This window comes from Panthera tigris, chromosome D4 (genome assembly GCF_018350195.1).
Source record: "Panthera tigris isolate Pti1 chromosome D4, P.tigris_Pti1_mat1.1, whole genome shotgun sequence".
NCBI classification, from domain to species: Eukaryota; Metazoa; Chordata; class Mammalia; order Carnivora; family Felidae; genus Panthera; species Panthera tigris.
Genome location: NC_056672.1, coordinates 87,670,001 through 87,684,085, shown reverse-complemented (window position 1 = coordinate 87,684,085; position 14,085 = coordinate 87,670,001). Strand labels below are relative to the sequence as shown.

Sequence of the window (14,085 nt, the reverse complement as noted above, 5' to 3'; positions counted from 1 at the left end):
CACCTGTTGCCTGCCCCGTCTGTCCACCGCGCCTCGCTAAGCCAACGTTCCTCCTACACGGCCACCTCCAGGAAAGTTCCTTTGACCTGGAAAGGCAGGACATCTGTGCCGCTCCCTCAGCCCTGGACAGACGGCCTGGCCCGCTTCTTTGGCTTCCCTCCAGCCTGGGACCAGCCAGTGTGCGCCTGACGGAACCCGGGGACAGGACTTACACCGCAGCTTCTCGTCCAGGGTGCCCCTCGAGGTCACCGACAGTGCCTGGATGAACTCGGAGAATTCAATCCGCCCGTCCTGACAGGAGAGAGGGGTGGGGCGGCCGCAGTCAGGACCGGGTCACCCGTCAGGCTTGACCTCGGGCGCCTGATGGGCAGTGGCAGGTACCAAATACCCCACGACTAAGGGACACCCAAACGGGGAGGGTGGGGGAGAAGGGACAAGCGATGCGGGGAGGGGGGGGACGATTACAGATGGGTCAGGTCAGGTAGGAAGGACAGAAGAAGGACTGAGGCTCAAGGCAGAGCCCAGCTCCACATGTGATGGGAGAAAGAGCCAGAAGTCATCACTAACACACATACACACACACACACACACACACACACACCACACACACCCTCTCTGGGCAAGAGTCTGGAAACCCCTTCTCCTCGCTTCAAACTACAGGCTCAGAGGCTTCTGAGGAGCGCAGGGCCCTCAACTGTTTAATCCTGTTTGTTTTGCCAATAGGGAAACTGAGGCCCGGAGAGGGCAGAGCTCTTCCCGGGGCCAAGCAGTGTGACTGTCAGCCTGAGGGCACCTGGAGGAGAAAGCCAGGGCACGACAGAACGGAAACCATCCGAGGGCCCGAAGTCCAGAGTGTGAAATCGAGCTCCGGTAAGTGCCCCGTGAACAGGAGGGAGCCTGGAAAAATGCAGGCGTGGGCCAGGGTGCTGAGGACGGCGGGCGCCCCACAGCGGATACGCCACAGGTCAGCACGGCCATCGCCGGGAGGGGACACACGCTCCCGACACAGAGAAGCCTTGAAAACATGACGCTCCGCGAAAGGAGCCAGGCACAAAAGATCCCACGCTGTATGATGCTCAGAGCCTCAGTTTCCCCATCTGCAAAACGGGGGGTATTCAAAGGACGTGCCCCAGAGGTGCTTGGTTGTAAAACCTCACTCAAAACGATCCACGGGAAAAGCTGAGCCCGTGGTAAATATTCAGTAAGTGTCAGTTGCGGCTCTAAATCCTGCTATGGTCCCTGCAGGGATCTGCATTTTGTGCTCGCGTGAGCAAGGGCAAGGCGTGCGTGCGTGTGCGTGTGCGTGTGCGTCTGTGTGTACGCGCGCGCGTGCGCGGTACGGGCGTGCGTACCCGTCTCCGCGCGGCGCAGGAGGAAGTGCGTGCGCCCGGGACACGCGCGCGCATTGGTGTGCATGTGCGTGCGTCAGTGCGTTTGTGTGTGTGTGTGCGCGCGCGTGTGCACACGTATGTGTGTTCCTCCTCCAGAAGGGAACATCGGCAGCGGAGTGTGGGTGTGGAGACGCTGCGGGGGGCCTGCGGGAGCTGAGCCGGGGGGGGGGGGGGGGGGGGGGGGGGGGGGAGGGGGAAGAGGGGGAGGGGAAGCTGAGCCCTTCCCCCCCGCGCAGGCCCTGTCAATCCCCGGCTCACCTTGTTTTCGTCAAAGACGTTGAAAACAAACGTAGCAAACTTGGTGGGATCTCCGAATGGGAAGAATTGCTTGTAGATCTTCTGGAAGCCTGCGGCATCCAGCTGCCCGCTGGGGCAGTCCTTGATGAAGCCTTTGTACCTGGAGGCGGCAGACCGGGCGAGAGAGGGTCAAAGAGGCGACAGCATCACCCACCCACCTGCCAGCGTCCCCGGAAGGCTGTGAATCCTGTTCAGGGAGACAGTGCCACGTGGAGGGTGGGGCACAGGCCTGGACACTGTGCAGCACCGGCTCATCCCCCCCTCTGCCTCTGGTTAGCTGTGTGACCTGGGACGGGTGACGGCACGTCTCTGAGCCTCGTCCGTACCAGGGGGATAAGAGTCGCCGTGAGAATTAACCTGCACACCGTGCACCTGCCACCCCCCTACCCCCGCAGCCCTGCACTCCACACAACGGGGCTGAAACAAAACTCACCCGAACGAGCTCCCCTAAAGTCACGCTCTTACACCGGGGCACCCCTGCCTCCCCCACCGTCTCCGCTGAGCCCCTGCTGGCACCACAGAGCGGGGGCAGGCGGGCGGTGCCGGTGGTGGGCAGAGCCACCATATGGGGCCAGCAGCCGGCTCCTCTCACATGCTTGCACCCCGCCCCCCACTACGCACACCCCCTCTCCCCCACGTCTGTTCGCGGGGATCGGTGCTAAGAGACACAGGAGCGGGGCAGCAAGCTCAGAGGGCACCCTGGTTTGTCCCCCCCTGTATTCCCAGCGCCCGGCCCAGGATTCTGCAGCTAAGCAGCCAGCTGACCGCCGCACGGCTCTGGAGCCCAAACCCCGGCTTTGCCATTTGCTGGCTGTGCAACCTTGGCCAAGTGTCTTTACCCCCCTGAGCCTGTCTCCTCGTCCCTAAAAAGGGACGGCTGCCACGTCTGTCTTGTTGGCCTCAGATGAGAGGATGATGTAGCATCCTTAACATAGGGCTGGGCACAAAAAAAGCCATCAGTAGCATGATCTTTTGCATTATGAACTCAGACGGGCTGTCGTAAACCAGTTGGCGAGTCGGCGCCTGGGCGTAGCTTAGCAACCCAGCTGGAGGAAGATTCCTAGCACGAAGGGAAGCCAGCAGGGCATCAGCTATTCTCTGTTCCCAGCCCTTACCTCGCTGGGCCACTCTCTGCAAACCCACTCTCCCGGAACGCCCACGACGGCCAGCGAGCGAGCCTGCGAGGAAGCCCATTTGGGGGATGAGGAAGCTGAGGCCCGGGAGGGGCCGACTTGCACGTCCTCGCAACCCAGACCGGGGCTGAGGCCATTTGCTCCGAGCCACGGGGTCGCCGAGACTACCACCTGCCCCACTGCTTTGTCCTGAGACCTTGTGAAGGCTCCCTTCTCCCCTCACGTCTAGGGAGAGGACTCCGGGCACCCTGTGCCCGGCCCTGGGAAGTGGCACCGTGGCGGGGGCCCATTCATAGAGGTCGCACGTGGAGAGGCCGCTGCCCTCCCACCCACAGGACACAATCTGAGGGGCCTGGGCGGGTGCTGCACATACAAGGACCTAAAGGGACCCACAGGACACTCGGGGATCGTCAGCCTGCACGACGGACGCCAGATGTTAACAGGATGGGGGTTGCTGGGTGAGGGGGAGGCGGGAAGATGGAACGGGGGAGGGGGGGTCGGGCCGGGGTGGACGCCCACAGCCAGCAGGAGGCCGTGAAGGAGGCCAGGCCTCCGCGCCCCTCCCCATCTCCCACCGGACACCTGCAGGGAGCAGAGGCCCAGGGAGGCCAGGTCCCTGCTCAGGAACGGGACGGCTGCCCCATCTCGCCCTCTGCCCCATGCTGGGCGCTGAGCTCAGCGATGCGGGGTTCACAGATGAAGGCGCGGAGGCAAGAGGTCGGGTGCCCCTCCCACCGCAGGTACCAGGAAGGGACCCGGCCTCCCGCAGGACCCTCCCCTAAAGCCTCCTTCCCAGCTGGGTGCTCTGGGCCCCAACTTCATACCCGGGCAGGATGCACGGCCAGGGAGCAGGGGCGTTTTAGGGACAAGACCTGATCCGTGACTCCAGGCCTCCTGGCCAAGACAGGTCCCTGGGCAGGAGGAGGGGACGGGCCTGGTGCCCGTGTGGGGGCCTTGCGGGGGCGCGCTCCAGCCACCAGATCACTCGGGGGCGGGATGGGGGCCCCCCCGCAGGCTTCTCACTGCCCCACGATGGATGTGTGGTATTTAAGTGATCCTGAAAGCCTGTTAAAAACAATGGAGAGAAGACAAAAGCCGCTTCTAGAGGGTCCCTGCGGGTGGCTCCTGAGTGGGGGGGCGGTTTGCTTGGCTGCAGGAACCCCCAGCGCTGAGAGCAGCTGCAGAGAGCCAGCAGTGGGGGGCCTGCAGTGAGAGCTGGGGGTAGGCGGGGACGCGGGGAGGCCAGCCTCCATGGGGAGCCTTTCTGGGGTAGGGGGACCGTCCAGGTACCCCTGCAGAGGGCCCCAGGAAGCCCATCCCCAGGAAGCAACCCCGGGCCCAGCCTCCTCTTGCCAACCACCTCCATATTCCACACCCAGCCACACTTTCTAGAACGTGCCATACTATCTCCGGCCTCCAGGCCTTGGTACCCGTAGGCCCCTCTGGCCGCAAAACACATCTTTTTTCTCTTCACTGGGCTCAGCCACTCACCTACCTAGTCCAGCTCTGACGTCACTTCCGGGAATGCTGGCCAGGCCCCCCCACCCCTGCCTGCCCCAGAGCCTGACAGGTTCCTCTGCTCCCTCACCCCTTGGGAGATCCCCAGCACGCTATATCCCGTTTGCTTCCAGATCGTATCCCTGGAGGGACATCCCACTGTAACCTCTCTGGCACTGCAGAGCCCCTTGCGGGGGGTGGGCCCTGGTGTATGATGGGGGCTCAGTAAATGTTTGTCCGAGGAGATGGATGGATGGATGGATGGATGGACGGACGGACGGACAGACGAATGCATGAACACACAAACTGCCAGACAAGGACGGAGTGAGACCCAGGTATCCAGTGCCTTCTTCCTAAGCCCCGAGGACCCTGGCCAGCACTTGAGAGCTTCCTGCAGATGGCAAGAGAACCCCTGATGGACTCCCAGCCCTCGGTGGATTGGCAGGGGGCCCAGAGAGGGAGACAGACCGGCTCAGGGTCACACAGCAGCAGGATCAGAGCTCCGGCCAGGCAGAAACCGCCCCGTGCAAACGCGTGCTGGAGCCCTGCTTCCCCAAACGCCGCGCAGCGCCGTTCATCGTGGGAAGGTTGGGGGCACCCTGCCTCGCCAGAGCAGAGATGGGGGGATCTGCTGTCCCAGACACCCCGGTCACCCCACCCTGTGAGCCGTCACGGCTCCAAGGTCACTGAGAGACGTGACTCCAGCCCCCACCCAGGGCCCCCGGCCTCAGGTTCCGACAGGCCCGGGCCCCCCACCCCCCCGCCTCCCCTTGAGACATGCTGCCACCAGAAAACCCATTCCAGGAAGCCAGGGCCTTGTATGCCAGTCCCGTGTACCCCTCCCCTGCAGTGCCCCTCAGGTCCCCTGCTGGTATAAGCGGCTTAGACCAGCTCTGGGTTTCTCCACCCCAGCACCACCGACATTTGGGGTTGGGTGATTCTTGCGGGGGGTTGGGTGATTCTGCGCACCGTACGACGTAGGCCTCCGTCTGCTAGGTGTCCGTAGCACCTGCTCCCAAGTGAGGACGACCAAAAGTGTCCCCAGACAAGGCCACGTATCCCCCCGGGAGCAGAACCACTCCAGTGGAGAAATACCGAACTAAATGGCCTGTGGGAAGCCCATGAACTTGAGGGGGTCTACACAAGCGTCTGCCGTTCCGGTGTCTGTGATTCTGCAAAACGACTACCACTGGGGACCTACTGAGAGCCAGGCATACGGCTATGCGCTTTCCAGGCACAATTTCACACAATGGTCCCACTGAGCCCAGGAGGCAAGGACTATTATGCCCACTTTACGGATGGGGAAATGGAGGCTGGGGAAGGTTCCCTCTGGCCCAGGCACAGGGCCTTCACTCAGGACACTTTCTGCTCAGCCCACTCTTCCCCTCCCTCCCCAGCTGACTCCCACTTACCCTTTCATTCTTGGTTTCGGTGTGTGCCTTAGAGAAGCCCTCTCTGGCCACCGCGGATGGCGCCATACTCCCAGCCCCCTGCCCCTGGCCCGGGCCTCGGTGGCGCCTCGTACAGCTGTGCCTGGTGACTGGCTCGTGTAACCCATGTGGCGGTTACACGGGCATCGAGACAGGGACCACGTCTCCTCACCCGGCCCTGAGTCTGCGGGGCCCAGCCCCGTGCCTGGCACACAGTAGGTGCTCAGTAAATGCTGCACGGAGTCGCACAGCCAGCAAATGAGGCAGCCGGCGCTAGAGCCCTCTGCCACACGTCCGGGCTTGCGTCCGATAGGGGGAGGGGGCTGGGATGGGGCATCCTGCCCTTCGAGGCCCAACGCGCTCAGTCGGCCTGCTTTCCTTGGTGCCTTCTGTTTGCTTCCAGGCCCAGGGTGGAAGCCACAGCGGTCCCGGTGTTGCCGCCGGCACACGTCAGACACAAAACCTGTGCTGCTGTCAGTTACCTCCACCAACTGGCAACTGGGGGTGCCCAGCCCAGGCTGGACCTCAGGGCAGGATCTTGGGGCCCAGCCCCAGAATCCCCAGGCACCACCGAGGACGGACGGCCCTGGGGGCCTACCGCGCAAAAACCCACTGTGACGGGCCACCCGCCTCAGACAAGGGCCCCACGCGTGGGGCAGAAAGGAGTTGGGGACGCATCTTTGGCTTGTACTTATCATGACTAAGCTCTGTGCTTATGGTTCCCTTCGGTCGCACAGAGCACGCAGGGATTCTGTAATATAAAGAAGTTAAATTTTTGTGTTGGAGTATAAACACAACACAAGGTAGGGCTCAGGCTTCCCCACCGGGCCTGGCTGGATCCCACCACCATCGCTGCCCCGGCTGCCCGGAGCGGCCAGCCGTCCCAAGGGGGAGTTGACAGCAGACCAAAGACCCCTGATGCGCCTGCCGCATCCAGCCACTTAGCCCGGCGCACATACGGGGAGGCCCTTAACGGTTAGGCCAGTAAATTTCACATTGTGTGTATCTCACCGCGTGAAAAAAATGTAATTAAAAGCATTACAGAATGTTCTAGATCAGGCATAAAAATATCAAACACAGGTACGGTTGGCTGAAACACATGTGTTGTAGCAACATGTGTCGGCTGTAACACGACAAATCGGAGATACTAAGAGTTGTTTACATCCAGATACATCAGTGAAGCATGAAATCGATCGGCCGTTATCCACCAAAAAATGAGCGACTTTTTACAAGCTATTGCGGAGGGGGCGCCTGGGTGGCTCTGACGGTTAAGCATCTGACTTCGGCTCAGGTCACGATCTCACAGTTCGTGGGTTCGAGCCCCAGTTCGGGCTCCACGCTGACAGTGTGGAGCCTGCTTGGGATTCTCTGTCTCCCTCTCTCCCTGCCCCTCCCTCTCTCTCTCTCTCTCTCAAAAGGAAATAAACGTTAAACAAATAATAAAAAAAAATAAAAACCGAACCAAACTACCATCACATCTCCACCGAGGTTTGCCTTTGTCTTTTAAAAACCATCGTTAGTTACCAGGACCTGGTGGATGCTATTTTGTTTCTTTTTACTGACGCACGAAGAGGACATTTCATTAAATCAATTCTCTCTGTACCTGTCACTAGTCTTGAAATCGTGTTCGAGAACAGGGCTCTTAACTCTCTGGGGGCCAGGGACCCCTCTGGGAATCAGACAGAGAGCTACGGGACTGAGCCTGGGAGACAGGCACCGTCCCCGAACGCCGTGCGGGCAGCTTCCGGCCACACGGGTGTCTGACAGGGTTGGCTGTGTTTGGGGGCCAGCTCTTCGACACAGGGCGGGGCCGAAAAGAGAGAGTCGCAGATGTGACAACTGCATTCTTACGCTTCTTTGAAAGGGAAAGGGAAAAAAAGAAACGTGTCATTCCATAGAGCGAGGGAGGCTGCGTGTCACTTAACAAAAACACTTCCCCAGCGCCACCAGCCTGGGCCAACGCCTGTGTCCCCTTGGGGACTCTCCTTCAGTCCCAGCTGCCTTCAGCACCCCCAGCACTGGCCTGGCACCTAGTAGGTGCTAAACAAACGACTGAGTGAGTGAGTGAGTGAAGGAATGAATGAATGAATGACTGCTCGCCCTGACACGGGGATCCCTTTCCCATTCAGCTTCTTGTTCTCTGAGACCCCCAAGCGAGACCCGAAGGCCCCAGGCTGCTGGGACTTTCCGAACTCACTGCTCTCAGTTGCCATGAACTTGGCCCTGTGGGAGGCTGGCCGCAACTCCCTGCATGCCCGTCCCTCCCTGTCCAGGGTACAGCGCTGCCTGCTGTCGTGGGAAAGGCAGGGAACAGGTGGGTTAACGACGAAGCGTCACCCCCAGCGGCAATCAGCCCCGAGCCCCAGCTGTCTCCGCGGCGCCCGTGATCTTTGCAAACAACCCCTCCCGTTGGCACCCCCGTCCCAGCGCCCCCTGAGGATGACGTCTCTCCTCCTTGCTCTCCTCCCCCACCAGCCCCCGCTGTCTTCGGCTTTGGGGGGGCTGCCCAGGCAAGAGCCGGCAGGATTGAGCCCCCACGGCCTGAGCCACGGAGGTGGAAAGGGCTGGACCCAGACTCCACATACATACACCCAGCCCTGGGCCACCTGGGCCCAGCGTCTCTGCCCTTCGGAGCTTTAGTTTCTTGGGGAAATTTGGAAAATAGAAAATGCGAGAGAAAAAGCTACCGCAACCCACGATGCTGGCACCCAAGGTACCCACGCACCTACCGCCAGCTTCCAGCCGGCTTCCCTCCCGTCTTGTGCTGTCGGTCAGGGCCTGGGGCCGGGCTGGGGGGAGGGGGGGGTGATGTGTGCCCTGCTGCCTCTCTGCTCTCCGAGGGGCTGCAATTTGACAATCATCTGGAAGGGCCTGGGACCCGCTGCGGTTTCTTAGCCCCCAGTGCGGTTCCTGATCGTCCACGGGGACAAATCATGCTCAGCATGGGAACGGAGACGGTCAAGAGCAAGGGGCAGGGACCCAGGCTGGCCGTGGACCCTGACGCTGGCCTCACCGCTCAGCCTCCAACCCCCTCCCTCCAGGTACAGATCGCGGCACAGCAGCGCAGGGCTGTGCAGAGTTGACCCCGAGGGCAGCGGGAGCCTGGTGCCGGCTGAGAGCCCAGAGGACGCTGGTCCGGGCACCCATTGCTGTGGCCTGGCCCGCGCTCCTGACAACCTGGGCCCGACCGGCGCCGAGGTCGAGTGCTACTCTCGGCTCTGTTTCCTCTCCTTGGCCGGCCCAGGGCCCATCACACAGTCACTTTCGAGCCCTGGGCCTTGGGGCACCCGGCCGGCTCCGCGGGTGAAGCGTGCGATTCTAGACCTCGGGGTTGTGAGTTCAAGTCCCATACTGGGCGTAGAGATTACTTAAAAAATAAAATCTTGGGGCGCCTGGGTGGCTCGGTCGGTTAAGCCTCTGATTCTTGGTTTCGGCTCAGGTCGTGATCTCACAGTTGTGAGATCGAGCCTTACATCAGGCTCTGTGCTGGGCAGAGCCTCTCTGCCCTTCCCCTGCTCAGGTTCTCTTTCTCTCTCTGAAAATGAAGAAATAAACTTAAAAAAAAAAGCCTGGCCCTGGGTTCTCTCGCTGCCTAGCGGCTGCTGAAAGTCAGCACAAAACAAGGTGATCATGTACAATGCTGGAGAAACAGGGACTCGGTGGTCAGTGCGGGCCTCTCCGAAGAGACGCCAAGATCTGGGGGCAGAGGGAACAGCAAGGACGGCGGCTCTGAGGTAGGAATGAGTTTGGTGTGGCTGACGGACAGCAAGTGCAGGAAGTGGGAGAAGGTGGGGTGAGAGACCCTGGGGAGCCCCAAGAGCCAGGGAAGGGGCTGGGGCTTTATTTCGAGGGCGGTGGGAGGCCCTAAGGGGCTTTAAGTGAGAGGGTGGGGTGTAGAGAGACAGACAGACAGACTGGAGGAAGCCGGAGCCGCTGTCCTGGCTGGATCCGTGCAGGCACTTTGCAGGTGGGACAGGAAGTGTCTGCGGTGGCCCTGCGGGTCTCTGCATGCCCCTCCCCCTGCTTCCCCACCCCCACCCAGACGGTCCAGCCCTAAACTGTTTGCTGCCGCGGGTGGACTAGGCCTGGGAACCCCCTGTTTTCCCAGGGAGGGCAGGGCATCGGCACATTCCCCAGATGTTGGGGGCCCTGAGAGCTGTTTGGAACAGGAAGGTGCTGGCTGGGGGCTTGGTGACAAAGGTCCTCTGAAGATGGGCCAAGGCGCTTGGGATCCTACCTGTTTCCTGAGCAAAAGACAGAGGGAACAGTGGGCCACCCACGGCCCCAGCGAACCAGTGACGTTCAGGGCAATCGAGGGATAATAACATGCGTTCGTTTTGTGTGCCCGCAACAAGGACGCTGATGGCCCTGGGCACTGCAGGAGACGACCCAGAGCGCCGGGATCTGTGATCCATTACCAATGTCTGCTGTGGGCACGGGTGGAGAGAGTGGTGACAGGAGTGTCCCTGTTTAACCATCCCTGGTGTAGCTTCGCCCCAAGGGATAGAGCATTCTAGAACACAACAGTGGGGTGGGTAGTGGGCTGGCCCAGGAGGGCCAGAGAAAGGCACCGTTTCACCTACCTCCTAACCTCGAAGGTGCCACCAAAATGAACCAAAGGACATGTGTTCGAGGCCCACAGAACTTTCCGGCAAAGCAAGATCCGTTCCGGTCTTTGTAAGCTCTTTAGAGAGAACCCCCTTCTCACAAGGACTGGGTGTCACCAGGCCTCGGGCCCCAGTTCTGTCACGGGAGTCCCAAGAACTGCTCTCCACGGGCCAGCCTCCAGGGCTCTCTGTGCTTCCTCAGGGGCCTAAGCCCCCTGAGCCTCTGTGCTTGCTAAGCCCTGTGCCTGGAACTCTCTCCCGTGGCCGAGCCCTTGTGCAGGGGGCAGCTGACACACCAGCTTGGCGAGTGAGCGAAAGTCATTCCGTCTGCCTGGGCCTCAGTTTCCCCGTCTTCATAACGAGCAGGGGGCCTTGAGTCTCCGGATTGCTCTGTGGGTTATACTTGGTGACGACGTCAGCATTATCACCAACACCGCTAACGGAGAGGAGGTTACGAGGCTCTGTTCCGGACGTCTCACGTGAGTCAGATCACCTCCTCTCTGCGGTATTCCTATAAAGCGTGACTATCATTACCCTCATTTTCCAGGCGGGGAAACTGAGGCACCGAGAAGCCCAGGAAGTTGTTCAAGGTTGCTCAAACAGAATGCGGGGCACGGGCGCTCAAGCCCAGCGCCCTGGTTCTGGAGCCCACCTGGCCCTGCGTTCCCGGGGGGGAAACACAGGTGTGAGCAGGGCAGGACCCGGGGGGCTCAGGGCCTTGTCTAGGAAATGCCACGATGGCACACTCCTCTGGGTGACGGTGAGGAGGAAAATGAGGCCGCGTCTGAGAGCTTGCAGGGCACACGGTGGCGCCAGGGGACAGACCCCACCCTCCTCCCTGCCCGGCCCTTCTCTGCACCTCTGTTTCTTTTCCTCAGCTGCCATAAAGACGATAAACCGTGTCGGCCCCCAGGGCAGCTCCCAGGGGTCAAGAGCCATGTTTGGGAAGCACATGGGGTGTGCTTCTTGGGGCCTGAGCACCCACTATGGCCAGGCTCTGCGGACACAGGCGTGAAGAGGGCAGGGCCAGCCTTCAGGGCCAGGAAAAGAGGCAGTGACTGCTACCTGCTGTGTCCCCGGCTGTGGTGGGGGCCCCGAAGCTAACCGGAGGGCCCAGGGGTTTCAGGGAGGAAGCCTTGAGGGTGGGGAGATAGGAGCCAAGCAAAGAGGGGGAGGGGTGTCCCCAACAGGGGGGACAACCCGAGCAAAGGTCAGGAAGCCCCAGAGGGCGAGGTGGGTTCGGGAACAGACAGCAATTCAGGCAGGCCAGAGGGCGAAAGGAGTTTGCAGTGAGACTGGAGGGGTCAACAGGGCCAGCCCAAACCAGTTCTCATACCCACATAGCCATGCCGGAGGCATGGACTTCACCTGAGCTCCAGGGAGGGTTTAGGCAAAAGCCCCTCTGGCTGCCAGGTGGGAAGGAGGGGATTATGTACAGATGGGGGACCCCAGAAGGCTTCCTGGAGGAGGTGACTTAGGTGAGCTTTGGGAGAAGAGAGCTCAGACGGCCCAGGAAGGTAGGCAAGAAGGGCAGGGAGTTCTAGAAGGGAGATAGGGGTAGACAAAGGCCCAGGAAAGAAGGGCAGGCGAGTTCTGGAAGGGAAAGCCTTGGAGATAAAGACCGAGAAGTAGGATCCTTTCTGGAACGCTCACCTGGGGAAGCAGGAAAGTGAAAATGAGGTCGGAGGCAGATCGGATCCACGCATTGGTCCTCGGATGGGGGGGGGGGGAGGGAGGTGGCGGCGGCTGTTCCCCCCACATCCGTTCCCCCTGTGGGAGCAACCGGCCGGGTGTCCAGGTGCAGGGCCGGCAGGGTTGGGCAGGTCAACCACAGCTCCCACCCTCTGCAGCCTGGGCTCACGGAGTGGCCCCTGGGGGAGGCTGGCCCTGCACCGCACAGCTGCCCGGGAGCCTCACGGCCTGGCTGTCAATGGGGGGTGGGGGGGGCGCATCTCTAGGCTCCCCCTGAACGGTGCACAGAAGGCCACTGGCAGTGGCCATCGTCCCCCGGGCCCCGTCCTACGACCTTTGCAGGGAATGTCTTCCGAGTGCTTTATCGTTCCCGCCATACACATGGGGAAACTGAGGCTCAGAGAGTCACCCTCGGTCACTCGGATAGGAAAGGCCAAGTCAGGATTCTCCAGTCCGTTTCTAAACCGCCAGACTTTTCTGGAAGTTGTCCAAGCTTGCCTCGTCCCCTCCCTCACCGCCCCCCACCCCCTGCCCCGACCTCAGGTCTGCCTTAGTGTGTGACCTCCGCTGTCAGCTCCACGTTCCACAGGTGATAAGACAACATGCCACTCCCCTCTCGCCAGCCCAGGCGGGCATCAGTAAGCTGGCACCGCCCCCCATTAATTCCCCACTGGCATACTTTCCATTTGCTCCACTGCACGCAGCCTCAGAATCCTTCTTAACCTGGCACTCTGGGCAGCCGCTACGGGTTGATTAGAGCTGGCATCCCAGAGGACACCTATCGGCCATCCCTGGTCCAGTCTCACCCATCACTTAATAGAAGGGGTGACTGAACCCCGGAAATGGGAAGAGACTCGTCACGGCCACCAGCGATTTAGTGACAAAGCCAGGCCTGGGACCCAGCCTCCTGACTCGTTTCTGGTGAGCGGGGCCCCGTGGTCCTTAGAGACGCCGCAGAAAGCAAGGACTCACCAACGACCCCTCCCCGCCCCGGATCCAGTGGCTTTCCGTCAGTCCCTTGGGAACAGAGGAATCCAACCCCTTGGATGGTGGCTGAGCCACTCTCAGAAAGCCCCTCCGCGGGCCCCCGTCCTGGGCAGCTAGACTGCCGTCCCAGCAGGCCAACGCCAACGCCCCCAGGCCTCCCCGCCGACAGTTTGGGGGAAAGTAGTCACTCACCACTGCTGGACTTCCTTCTCGGTAACTGCAAGAGAAAAGAGAAGCAGCCTTTTAGCTCTGGGAGGTGTCTCAGGGGGACGGGCTGCCCCGGGGGAGCCCCCTTCCCGCCCTCCCCAGCCCGCCCCGCGGCGCCCCTGCCCCCCCATGTTGGGGCACCTGCCGGCTCTGAGTAAGAGCTTGCCCCAGGGGTGACCAGTCCCAGTCACGAGCTCCGTGTCCAGCCACCCCCGCGGGGGCCGCCCTGGCCTATCCCTCCTGACGCCCACTGGGCGTCCACGAGGACCGGCGAGAGCAGCCTCCCCCATGCAGGGGTGCAGGAAGGAGCGTCACCCCCAGGCCAACATTTAAGATACGCTGTTCCCCGCCTCGCAGTCCTGGCACAGCGCAGCGGAGTCAGAGAGGGCACCCGGCTGCCCTGTCTGGGTACGGGAGGCGGGGGGATCCCAGGACCGAAAGGCTGCGCACCCCCTCCCCGCCCTCCCTCCTCGGCCTGCCCCCTCCAGCTCCTTACAGCGGTCGGTCCCAGGTTCTTTTACAGGCAGTACGAGAACAGCGCCCAGAACGAAAACCTGGGACAAGCCACATAATGTGGTCGAACATCCAGCCAAGCCCAAAGAGTCATTCTTTATTGAACCATGAAACAAACAAAAAAAATCTCTTTTTTTCTGAAAAGTACTACATTGGCTCGGGTTGGAGGCAAACCAGCGCTCTCCCTACAATCGCTGAATGAGCACGTCGAACCACCTCCAAGGCTGCACTCACTCTCCCTGGGGGTGGCCTCGGGAGACTGCGTCCAGCAAGCTGTGCCTCAGTTTCCTCATTTGTAAAGCGGGAATAACAGTAATGGTAGCTGCCAGGG

The 14,085-nt window shown here is 61.2% G+C and overlaps 1 protein-coding gene across 2 annotated transcripts in view; it reads right to left on the bottom strand.

The window, feature by feature from the left end:
• NCS1 (neuronal calcium sensor 1) overlaps nucleotides 1–14,085 on the bottom strand; it is a 50,027-nt gene that overhangs the window by 10,458 nt on the left and 25,484 nt on the right. For both annotated transcript variants that reach the window (XM_042964640.1, XM_015536069.2), the window contains 3 exons: nucleotides 13,227–13,251; nucleotides 1,650–1,788; nucleotides 213–291 (listed from right to left, as the gene is read on the bottom strand). In XM_042964640.1, the coding sequence (XP_042820574.1) occupies nucleotides 213–291; nucleotides 1,650–1,788; nucleotides 13,227–13,251 (243 nt within the window). The remainder of the gene's footprint in view (nucleotides 1–212; nucleotides 292–1,649; nucleotides 1,789–13,226; nucleotides 13,252–14,085) is intronic.